This window comes from Terrapene carolina, unplaced genomic scaffold (genome assembly GCF_002925995.2).
Source record: "Terrapene carolina triunguis isolate 2854851 unplaced genomic scaffold, T_m_triunguis-2.0 Scaffold231, whole genome shotgun sequence".
In the NCBI taxonomy this organism is placed as follows: Eukaryota; Metazoa; Chordata; order Testudines; family Emydidae; genus Terrapene; species Terrapene triunguis.
In genome coordinates, this window is record NW_020664582.1 from 14,320,663 (window position 1) to 14,333,574 (window position 12,912).

Sequence of the window (12,912 nt, forward strand, 5' to 3'; positions counted from 1 at the left end):
TGGTATGCCTGTTTTTGTGGTTGAATATGTAGCTTACTATATTGTTGTAATAAATGTCTCATAGAATATTCAGGGTCTGCAACGCGGTCATGTTCATGCGGCTGTTGTAACATTAGCTTCTGCGTTTCCTGACTTTTTTGAGAGGCTAACTGTGCCACTTTAACATTGCATTGGTATAGGATTTAGTTAGATGAAAATGTAATGATTGAATTGAGTGGAAGAGAGACAACCAATTTTACTGTAGGCTTTCATAATAAATACTGATTTTACAGGTGCCCCCATCTCTGTGTGTCAGTTTAAGTCAGGTGTTTAAACTCGCATGGAAAATATATTGTGGATAATCATGGAAAGATAACTTGAACTTCCATATCCAGTATATACAATAATCTACACTGTGAGAGGTATTCCTACTTCTACATCTGTTGCACACTCTCAATTTGCAAAGAATTCATGTCTGTAACTTTCCTATGGCATTCCACTCTCCACTGTGCCTACATTTCCAGCCAAGTCAGCTTCATCAAGAGAAGGCCTGCATCATGGAAGGGAAAAAAAAGAATGAATCCAGGGATGGCTGCAAGTTCGCTGTTTTTGGAGTATTTCTTTGTAGCACAGCTAACTGAACTTGTTTGGCACTTGCATTGAAAATTTGTTTCTTTTGCTAGGTGTGAATGCTGAGGTGCAGATTTTAGATCATTGGACTTGTACTCTGGTACAAATCAGTTTTGCTTCAGAGCCTTTCTCTTTGAATATTGCATGTGACTGCAGGATCAAAAACTGGCATTCAGAATGATGTGCAAGCTTTTTTTGGTCTTTGTAAAGAGTAAATGTGAAATAACTGTACTTCATTGATTTGTATGCCATCAATGCTCCTGCAACTGCCCCTCCAAAAATGCTTACTTAGTTTAACATTGATGATTACAAACATGGCTTTATGGATGCTTTACTCTCTATAAAGAACCTCCTCCCTCCCCCCGAAAAGAGATGAGTACACATAACATCATACATGTGGCATCATCTTTGCGTCCAGTAACTGGTGCCTACTCAGTCTCTCTTGCCCTTCCACTCCTCATATTGATATATTCACAATCCATTATTCTCCAGAGATGAAGACAGTTATTGCAGCCATTATCTGGCACCACATTTCTATTGATGCTGTCCAGCAAGCCCCTTAAGAGGTAATTTTCCAAAGAGTTCAGCCAGTGTACTTCATAGCCCATAAAAGCCAGGAAGATTTTTGTGTAACCGTGGGGCTAAAATTGTACAATATATACTGAATACCTTTCTATCCCGCTAATAGAATAAACATGGAGAGTCAGCAATTGATATTCTAATCTGTGAATTTGTGGGTTGTATTTTTTGTTATAGGTATTCATGTTCAAGAAATGATGTGTTGGTTTCAGGCTGCCAAAGGCCAGGTCACCTAGGCCCCTTTTGTGAATTTGGTAGAATTCCTCTTCACTGATGAGCAAACGGGGAGCAGCCTCTTTGCTACAAAACAAGAATGTTAGATGTCTCATGAAAGAATTAAACATTTAAAGGAGTTTAAACAAGTACTTTTTGGAAGAGTGACTCTTGAGCATTTTTTGCATTCCTTTAATTTCTGAATCAAAATTGGCAGAGATTGCTACTTCTGATTGTCTGATCTGGTGGAATGGTATCGTGTATGGTACAAATCCAGATTGCAACAAACCACCTTATAATTTCCTTCTTCAGAATGCTCTACTCTTACTCCGTTTTCTTTGAACATCTAGAAATGTTTCCACCATATCACCTGTTGACACATTGCTTAAGCAACAAACAGTTTAAACCTGAGCATTATTAAAAGTCTGTCTGTTGGTTGGCTACCTGTACTTATCGCAGCAGGAAAACTTTGGTCTAGGTTAAGAGATCTGAGTTTCAAGTGAGCAGAAAGTTCTAGGCTCGGAATTTATTTCTTGAGCATTAAAGAGCATATACTTTTCCTGTGACAAGTCCACAGGATGTTAGTAGTAGTTCTGCTATTTTCACATCTATAAACAAGTATACAAGATAGCTTTGTCTCAACGGTGACTGCATTACATGAGAAATGCTAAAAAGCAATAGGGTGATTAAAGCTGGAGGATGGTTTACAAGGGATCTTATGCTGTATCTGGGAATCTGAGCTGTCCTATCACCTAAGATAATTATTCCACTTTTTTTTTTAGAAGGCCTGTAGGACATAGTGCAAGAATTACAGAGACTTAATCTTCCATCAGTGTTAGTCTGTTTATAAGATAGCACAGTGAAGTATAGATACAGTTGGGGAAAAGCTTGCATAAAGACAAAAGGGCAGTTTGCAAATCCAGGTTTATCAGCTAAACTGACTGTTCTTGGCAAATGTAAAAGTAATGTATAAAAGACCAGGTGCTGCCTGTAATGTATAAAATACCAGTTGCTGTTATACTGCTATCCCAAACATTGGAATACAAAATATGAAACCTAAAAACAATAGCATCTTACTCACAGTGGCATGCTGATGAACTGCAACCAACAAAATTAAATTATACGTCCCCTCAAATTGCCTGAACAAAAAAAAAGAAAAAAGAAAAAAAAAAGGCATAACCAAGCTTTAAATCTGGTATAGTGTTCTGAAGGTTGCCAAATTTGTGCTGTTGTGAAGTAGCATGTATAGCAAATGTTAAAAGCCAGGGTCCTGTATGGTGAAAACTCTTTTGACACTTGTCCTGAAGAGCTCAACTCCAAGGACCAACAGCAAAATAATCTTAACAGCTGTGATGGAATTCAGGGGAAGAGGAGATCTCTCTGTGAGTTGGGTAGTTCAAAATGACTACAATTCTGATCCTCCAGTGAGCTTGGCATGGGTGGACTCTGCACCCTGCAGGTCCAGGGGTCTGTCCACACAGAGGTCATTGTAGTATTGGTAAAAACAACGAGGAGTCCTTGTGGCACCTTAGAGACTAACAACTTTATTTGGGCATAAGCTTTCATGGGCTAAAACCCACTTCTAGTCTTTAAAGTGCCACAAGGACTCCTCGTTGTTTTTGCTGATACGACTAACACGGCGACCACTCTGAAATTGTAGTATTGGTGTATGTGTGAGAATAACACACACTGGCTGAGAATGGGAAAGAAGAGGGCATATCTAGCAGTGGTGGGTGTACTTCTTCATCTTCTTTCTGGGCCTATGTTTTGATAGTGATAGTTATAAAAGAAAAAAGAAAGCCGTAGATGCTGAGCATGGTTTCACAGTGAGGGGTGTCCTGTCTGCTTGCTCTTTTGCTTGATTGTACGGGTGATATTTAAACAGAAGGAAGTGTAAGAACAATAGATGATCTCAGTAAAGTATGTGACAGTATGAAAGTAATAACATTTATATAGGGCCTTTCATCTAGAAGGATCCCAAAGGAATTTATAAACAATATTGCTTTATAAAAATATAAACAAATAGATTTGGTTTGCCTGAAGATGCTAAAAAAAACCTCTAAACAAACCAGAAATATTAGATAAAACAACTTATATGATTTGTTTTCCTTGGAATAAACAATGCTCCTGCAACAACAGTATCACTATCTATTATTTACTTTCTCTCCCCTTTCTACGCTCTCTGTTTACCTCGGTCTATTGTCATTTAGTCTTTTATCTGGCCAGTTTAGGTTGCACAGTTCTTTAAGAAAGGAATCTTGTAATTTTATATGATTGTGAAGTGCTACATATGCTGTAGGACTCTAGAAAAATCAATACATTTATATAAATAATATAGATTATATAAAGATACTTAACTAAAATGCAGCCACTTCTAGAGTGGATTATTGTAGCTAGCTATTTAATAGTGCACAGCAATGCTACTTAACAGCTTTTGGTGTTGGAAACGGAGCATACCTGTATAATTGCTACAAGACAAATATTTTCAGGTAATAGAATTATTCATTTTGGAATTTGGCCAGGAAATCTGGTTTAAAAGTGCCGAGACATCTTTAATGCCCCCAAGAAACCAGAATACCTATATGCAGAAACCTGTATTCCTGGTAGAAGAGTGCTTTCTAGCAAAATAGATACAAAGGGATGTATGCCACTTCCTAAATCACAAGCAAATTTTCTGCAGCATGTAAATTATCCTCGGAGGTCTCCTGTGCACGTACTGACCGGTCTTGACCCTGGTTATCTTATCGGCTCTGACTTGATCTCAACCCAATGTCATATGGCAGCGTCAGGTCCAAACAAATGCAGTTCAGTTCACAGTTTGGGATTAGAGACTGACTGATGCTGTATAGGGAACCTTTTTAGTAGTACTAGTCATACTCCTATGTTGTATAAAGACTAAGACAAAGGGGTAGCCTGAAATGAAATTGTCCAGTGCCAGTATGAAATCCTCACTCTTATGAGGATATAAAGCATGGAACATCCATTAAAAGGAGGAAGAATGTCTGTTATAATCATTATTTGAGGAGAATCCTTGCTATTAATAACAAAGGGAGCGGGGGGGGGGGAGGGGGAAATCAGAGAGAACCTGGGAAAGGAAGGCAGTAAACATTATGAGTAAGAGGAGATTTTTATAGTATGGTCACATAAAAAGGATTGGTGAGGGCAACTTACTGAAGAGGCTTTCATTGGAAACCAGAAACCAGGGCTAGATGGTAGAGACAAAAGACAAAGACTGATAGATGTCATTACCAGACATTTTTAAAGACTATAAAATGGATGTAGATATGGAGTCCTTAGAGTATACTATAAAAGACAGAACATACCCAGGGTGTCTTGAGATAACCCTGTGGGCTCAGTTTGAAGGAAAACTATGATGTTGACATGGACAATTCCGTTCTTTTCCTCTTAAAGTTTTATTCTGTTGCACATAAATCTGAAACAGTTTTAACAGCATATCCGCTTACATTGCATGTAGAAAGGAGACAGAAGGGCACATACCCTTTCTCTGTACATGGAGCCATACTTAATTGTCAAAGTGCCATTTGTTTCATATAAAAAGTACAAACTAAAAATAAGTGGCTGTGGCCATTAGAAATGTCCAATCTTCTAAAGACAAATAAACTTGTGTTCCAATTTTTGTTTAAATCCAAAGGCTGCTGTGATAGAGCTCTATTCAGCACTCAGTGATTTTGGTAAGAGTTTGGCATGAGTAAGAAGTTGCTGAAGAGGAAACAAAATAAGGTATTACAGGCTTAATTACAATAAGCCCTTGACCATGAGGAAAAATTGGCATTGGAATATTGCCCCGCCAAATATGTACAAGAAATTTTCAATGCAGTGTTGTCCCTCTTATTACCAAGATGTGCATGCTCAAAAGGAGTTAGGCTCTTAACTCTTGTTGATTTCAAGAGACAAGGCGGGTGAGGTAATATCTTTTATTGGACCAACTTGTGTTTGGTGAGAGAGACACTCCTTCTCCCTCTATTCCCTTTTTCCACTACCTATTATGGAAAAGTCCTGGAACTTAACAGAAAATTATCTCTGCTGTAGAGTTAAGAAAGTATGAATGGCCATACTGGGTCAGACTAATAGTCCATCTAGCCTAGTTACCGGTCAGTGGCTGGAGCCAGGTGCGTCAGAGGCAATAAACAAAACAACAATTATCGAGTGATCCATCAGCTGTTGTCCAGTCCCAGCGTCTGGCAATCAAAGGGTTAGAGACATCCGGAGCATGGGGTTGTGTCCCTGACCATCTTGGCAAATAGCCATTGATGGACCTATCCTCCATGAACTTATCTAATTCTTTATTGAACCCCAGTTCTACTTTTGGCCTTCACAACATCCCTGGCAATGAGTTCCACAGGTTGACTGTGCGTTATGTGAAGTCCTTCTTTGTTTGTTTTAAACCCGCTGCCTATTAATTTCATTGGGTGACCCTCTGGTTCTTGTGTTGTATGAATGGGTAAATAACACTTCTCTATTCACTTTTTCCACAGCATTTATGATTTTAGAATAATAGAAATGTAGGACTGGAGGGGACCTCAATAGATCATCTAGTCCAGTCCCTTGCACTTCTTATAGACCACATTTTATAGACCTCTATCATATCCGCCCTTAGCCATCTTTTTTCTAAGTTGAAAAGTCCCAGTCTTTTTAATCTCTCCTGATATGGAAGCTGTTCCATACCTCTAGTCATTTTTGTTGCTCTTCTCTGTATTTTTACCGATTCTAATATCTCTCTCTTCAGATGGGGAACTAGAACTGCACACAGTATTCAAGGTTTGGAGTGTGCCATGATGATATTTTCTGTCTTTTTATCTATCCCTTTCCTAATGGTACCTACCATGCAGTTAGCTTTTTTTAACTGCTGCTGCATGTTTTATAGGATGATTCATGCTTTAAGAGTAAGTCTGGAAAGCCCGATTGGTTTAATTCCTGTTATATTCTATATGACTTATTTCAGAATGGCCCTTTTTCCCCATTCACTGATTGTTTAAAAGCTGAATGGGTGAAGAGGTGGATTTTGCTCTTTTTCCTCTGACCACCCTCCCTCTATTCATGCTACTGTTACTGAAACTAGAAGAGGAGCTTTTAAAATACATTTTAAGTAAAGGGGAAAGTTCTTTCTGGGAATGGAGGAGCTTAGCTTTCTTCAGAAGCAGAAAACAGCAGGGCGATGGAGTGGGAGTTTGTGGGTTGTCATCATGAGAAGAAGAGGTGACCACATTTATTGTGCGCATATGGATATGAGACTCTGAATGCCAGTAGTCCTATAAGAGTTCAGGATTTTGCATAGCACAGGGCTGTTGAGAAATAATACAACTCATACCCCTTTCCTTCTCATCAGTCAATGTGCAGGGATTTCATAATTGCTTAGAGGTTTACAGAACTGTATTGGTTTAATCAGCATTCTTGTACTATGGCTGAGATCATTCCATTTCCAGTAAAATCAACTGTACAAATTCAGTGTAACAGTAAGAAGACTAAAACCAGCTTTGAATGAAATGATCACAAACTCTGTGCTTATTTTGAATTTATATTTTAAAATAAGGCAGTTCAGTAATAAAAAAAAACAACAACTTTGCATGTATATAGCCCTTTTTGTTGAAGACCTTTACGAGCATTAATGAATTTGGCCTTTGTTACCATTGTGAGGTAGGTTAGTATTATTCCCATTTTGCCGATGGGAAGAATGAGACACAGAGAGATTAGGTGATTTGCCCAAGTTAGCACAGGAAATCTGCAGCACAGCTGAGAATAGAGCCCTACTCCTAAATTGAGAGTTTTAAAATCTCAGTTCGGGTCTTTTGCCTTAACTGCAAACTCATTTATTTTCTGTGTATTAATTTAAGTAGAGAGAGTAATTGTGTATTTTATAAATATTTAAATTAGCCTCTACTATGTGCTCACCTTTGATATTGGGGAGGGGGGGGATGGTTAAACTTCCCAGTAAAGCCTGTTATAAGACATAGTGTTGCTAAGTACTTTATGATTTGCTGTACTTTTGGAAGGGCTTTCCCTTAGTGATCGTCTCTTGGATGACCTCTCGATACCTTCATTGAAACTTGGAAACTTTGGTCTTCTTGACAGTTAGCACTGCTTTCTCATTATGTTCATTTTCATTGTAAACATGAAAGAACTGCTGTCGCTATTGCTTAGAATGTATTTTTCTTCAGTTGTTTTGAAGTTTAGTAGAAGTTAATCTTTAAGAGAGTCATGCTTATAATGATTGGATAGCAAAGCCTGACAGGTCACGCTGTTTGTCTTTACATTTGCCGAGTAGATGATGTTCTGCTGACTCCAGCTGTAAGTGTTTTTTTGGATAGCAGAAAAACAATTTGCTTTTCTTCCCATAAAATATAACCCTTTGTTTATTCTTATGGGGCAGGAAGATTCCAAAACACATGGAGTCACAAAGAAAAGAAGTGAAGAGTATTGCTTTCTTTCTTTCTTTTTTTTTTACACTCTTTTTTTTTTCTTAATTGAGAGAAGAGAGTTTAGTACCGAGTTGAATTGCTGACTTCAGCGGAGGTCATTATTGGAACTAATTTGCAAGTAGAGATGTATTAAGTTGACCAAATCTAATTCACATAGTGTACTGCCTGTAACATAATGATACAGTTAATAAAAACACCTGACACTAGAGATATTCTAAATTTTCTGTATAGACTCATTTCAACCAAAGGAATGAGGCTTTTTACGTTTCCTTACTGTCTTCAGTTCATTCAAATGATCAGTAACAGCTTTTTTTTTTTTCCAGAAGGGAACTTGTCTTTAAATTGCTTACTTTTTGCCAGGTTTATGCGTTTTTCGCTATCAGTTAATATCAGTTTCATTATCAGATTAATATCAAATAATTCTTTGGTATCTACCTCAGAGTAGTTGTGGGGCTTGGGAAGCACAGGTGGCTGATTATAAAACATTGTAAAGATGTCTGAGACAAATTTTAACACTTAACATCTTTTCGTGGATATCTGATGTACGGGGAGGGGGAAGGAATTCAAAGGACCTGCATGTCTTTACTGAACCAGATAGCAATTGTACAAGCTGAAGCTGAGGTCAGCATTAAGTCCTTACTGGTTTATAACAATAATGTCATCGGAAGAACGCATTTGTATTTACAACCTTAAGAAGGATTTTTGCATTCTTTCCTTAAGAGGCTCTGGCTGCCCACATTTTATGCACTTTCAGAGTGCAATAACAATTGTGGCATCTTACTCTCTGCTTTCATTTTCCTTCCTGAGATCAAGAAGGTGAAAAGGCATCTTACAAAATGCTCGCTTGGTTTTGCTTTCCTGGCTTGAGATGGGTTTAGTGGGATGAATTGCTGCTATTTCTGTTACCATGGCTTCATGACCTTTGAAATGGCTTATTACGATTTTTTGAATTTTATAGTACTCCCACCTCTACTCCGAAAAATAGATATTGGGCATGATTTAACGCATGCAGCATGACGAGTCTAATATCCACTTCTACATGTGTCCAGAAAGAAGTATCTTCAAATACATATTTGAGTCTCTCTCATAAATACATACATACGTACGTACGTATGTATGTAAGTGAGATTTTAAAATCTCTCATTTTGTATATAATAATTATTTATTCAAATAAGTTTAATCGGTGTGTGCTAATAAATTGTATTACATTTCTTTCAACACTGCACAGACTAGAAAATATGCCATAGGAAAATGTATTGCCTTTGTCCTCACTAAAAGTGCTGGCCAAGTGGCTGTTCAAGAAGCAAATGATAAAGGTCTACAGCTAGTATGAGAAAGAATGGTGTACTAAGATCATTCTTATCTGTAGTCCCCGTCAACCTTAGACGAGGAATAGATTTACTTGTTCTTACTGTAGTTAACTGATCAGTATACAAGAATTTGACCCATGAAATAAATGGGTCAAATAGAAGTGTAGCTATATTTAGCTTTCTCTTTGTATGTCACTTCTCCACTGGTACTGTAACACACTATATTCTGCAAGTCCTTCCATTCCCTTTTGTTGCTAAAGGTGTGTACTATTCTAAAATGCTGTTTAACTGATCCCAGTCTACCCTTTATGATTTGGATTAACCAAAACTCCAGTAAATGACAGAGGCATATCTAAACATTTTAAATGCATTGTTTTGTTTACCTTTTATCTTGGTCAACCAATAAGAGAGAAATACTCTAAATTGATATAGTGTAAATGATCTTCAGGAAGATAATTGAGGAAAATATGGATGGTTAATCCTTTGATAGGATCCAGGCTTTATACACTGCCTATGATATTTCTTGTTAAAATTATGTGTAGTTTTCATATTTTGTACACACCCGCCCCAAGATAGTTAACATGAATAATTTTCCTTTAGCCCACCATGCCAACATTTAGATGCTGTGTTAGGTAGTATCGGCCTCAATCCAGCAAATAGGGCTATTCACATGCTTAAAGGTACTTTACTGACTCAGGACCTTATTGCACTAGCCTTTCACATTTGGTGACTCAGAATCAAATCACGCATCAGGCCCCAATTCTGCAAATCGCTGCGGTTGAATTACTTCTATCTGTGTGAAATCCCGTTGATGTTAGTAGCACAATGCATTGGGGTTAGGATCTGCACAGGCATATCTATTCGCAGGATTGGAGCCCTAAATTGTATGCAAAAATGTTACATATTATTTATGGTGTTGTAGTACCTACAGGCCGCCCGGTTGGGATATGATTGGACTTCATAGTATAATGTGTTCCCTGCCCCGAAGAGCTTGCAATCTAAAATGACCCAAAAAGACCCAGGGAAGGAGAACAGGACACAGTATACAGCAAACTGGTCAGAGTGCAATAGTAAGAGCTCAGCCTTTAGTTCCAGGTTTTTTTCCCTTTATACTTTTTATTTAGGTTTTATTCTTTCCTATTTCTTCTGTCAAATTGTTCTAAAACCTGTCTTTATAATATTTTTTTATTTTAATCCCACTTTTGTTTATAATTAACCCTAGAATTTTCTATATTTTGTTAACTTTTGACTCTTTCTGTTAGTTACATTTAGCACCCCATCTAGTTGAAGTTAATTTTAAACGTTGGCAACTTTAAAAAATATATATATTTAACCCTCGCCTTTTCAAATATTCAAGGGTATCTTTAACTTTAGCTGCTTTTCAGTACTGTTATTTTCTGTGCTGTATTGTTTTTAAACTTTTAATCCTAGCCTTATGCATATATATTTTAAATTTTTAAGACTTTGTGTATTTGCTAGTGCACCTATTTTCCTTGATAACACAGACTGTGAATAACAGGTTAGACCAAGTGTGGTCTAAGTATATTTGATCCTGCCTCAGTGCAGGGTCTGGACTAGATGACCTCTCGAGTCCCTCCGAGCCCTATATAGCTATGATTCTATGAGCGATGGAAAGTTTTTAGTATGAAGCTAACTGGAGTTGTGATGCCGAGCTTGAGTCAATAAAGGTGATAACGAACAAACGGTTTGGCAGGAAGAAAGCACAGTTTTGTAAACACACCACAAAACAAGCACGCAGTTTGTCATGATAGGCAGTCTAATTAAAAGAGACTCAGTACTGGGATAGAAGAGATGTTGCAAGCCAAAACTAAAATGCGTTAATAAAGCTAGGCAAGGGAAGCTTGCACACCACCTCTTCTATACTGTTCATGATTCTAGTCAATGCTGTTAAAGCTCTCCCTTTCATGAATACTTACATATGGGATTAATTTAGTACATTGTGAGTAGTCCCAATGACTTAATGGAACTGCTTGCAGGATGAAATTGCAAGTTGACGTCAATGGAAGTTTTGCCATTGATTTTAATAGGGTGAGGATTTCACTCATAGTGGGTAAAGTTAAGTACCCACATAAGTCTTTGTGAGAGATGACCTGTAAACACAAATACTTCTATTAAAAACAAACAAAACCCACCCACAGACACCTAAAATGATTTTGACCTCATTGTAGTTATTGATCACCAGCAGGCATTCAGTGAAATGAACTTAATCATGGTGTAAATCTATAGAATTGCTTGGTTCACAATGTGGAGAAATCCACTTTTCAAAGTACTCAAAACCCCAGTAACTTAAATTAATATCATGCAGTTTTGAGTGATGGGTTTCTTAAGTTGTAAAATCTATTCTTCACTCCCAGCCTTCCAAAATGATATTTTAAAAAAGTCAGAAACTCAAACATAAGGAAAAATTTGCATTTACCATTAATTAACTAACTGTTAATAACATGGCTCATCTAGCCACAATCTTATCTTCAGCTACAAAAATGTAAGCATTTGCTGAGTGATATTAGCAATTGAAGGCTCTTTGTTTAGATTTTTTGTTTTCTTGGCAATATGTAAAATTCTTTGTAAGAAGTCATTAAGATATTTTTCAGTGCTGCCTTTTGAAAATTTTCAGGCTGCTATCCTTGTCCGGGGCCAAACATGAATCCCATTGCTCTTGGGAGTCGTTGGCTTGCTTATGCAGAAAATAAGGTAAGGAATGGCTTAAATTTTAAATATTTTCTGTAATAGAGAAGCCAGAATGATTTTATCTAAACCACAGGAACAGACTTGTTTAAAAAAAAAAAAAAAAAGGCTACAATCTTTAAAAGGACATTGACAAATGATGGTAGGCCAAAAATTAGACCTACCAGCTGTGTTTTGTTTGCAGTTATATCATCCCTCTGCTCTATGTACTGTACCTTATTCAACTGTGTGAGCTTACAGGGCCTGGATGTTCAAGAATAGTACAGGCAGAAAAAGGAGAGTTTTCAATGTATGATTGCATCATATAGCTTGCTCAGCAATTAACACCTTAAAATTGTGTTCAGCACTTTAAACAATAACTCTCAACACCCCCGTAAGACAGATGTATGCCTATTTAACCATTAGGGGAAACTGAGTCACAAAGTGGTCCAAGGATTTGTCTAAGACCACACAGCAAGTGAGTGGGTAGACTGGGGATTAGAACTCAAAAATTTCTGGCTGCCTGCCTCCAGGCTCAATCCATTAGACCACAGCTGTCTTCGAGAACGTAAAATATTGAATTAGTTGTGATTATTTTCAGAGTCAAAGAGAGAAAAATTAGATGCCAAGGAAAGTAATTAGCACTCTTTTTACCCAGTGTAGTCCTAAAAGATCACTGCAAATTTAAAACAAGATGTGTTTGAAAACTTCACCTTCAGTTACCAGAGTATGGTTTGTATTTTAAAATGGAAGCACTTACCTTTTTCATGTTCACCCTTGGTTACATTCCTGTGACAGGAATAGCTGCTTGTAAGAACTGAGCCAAAGACTATCAGAGAGGCAGCTTTTATTAATTTGCCTGCTGTTATACCTCTGTCCAAATTTAGGTCTGCCTCTTGATGAAACACCACACCCATCGGTCAGCTACAGTGTTGTTCGATTTACAGACTGATCTCTAAGTTTTGCAAATGCTGCAGCAGCAAATTTAAACAAATTTTGAAAATAAATAGGTCAAAGGGAACTTCAGCTACTGATCTTTCCCTTGGATACATTGACTGTTTCCCTTTTTCAGTTTAATT

The 12,912-nt window shown here is 37.4% G+C and overlaps 1 protein-coding gene across 4 annotated transcripts in view; it reads left to right on the forward strand.

Annotated features, from left to right (window-relative positions):
* Positions 1-12,912, forward strand: part of BCAS3 (BCAS3 microtubule associated cell migration factor) — a 490,159-nt gene that overhangs the window by 91,244 nt on the left and 386,003 nt on the right. For all 4 annotated transcript variants that reach the window (XM_024211255.1, XM_024211257.1, XM_024211256.1 and 1 more), the window contains exon 9: positions 11,784-11,860. In XM_024211255.1, coding sequence (XP_024067023.1) covers positions 11,784-11,860 — 77 coding nt within the window. The remainder of the gene's footprint in view (positions 1-11,783; positions 11,861-12,912) is intronic.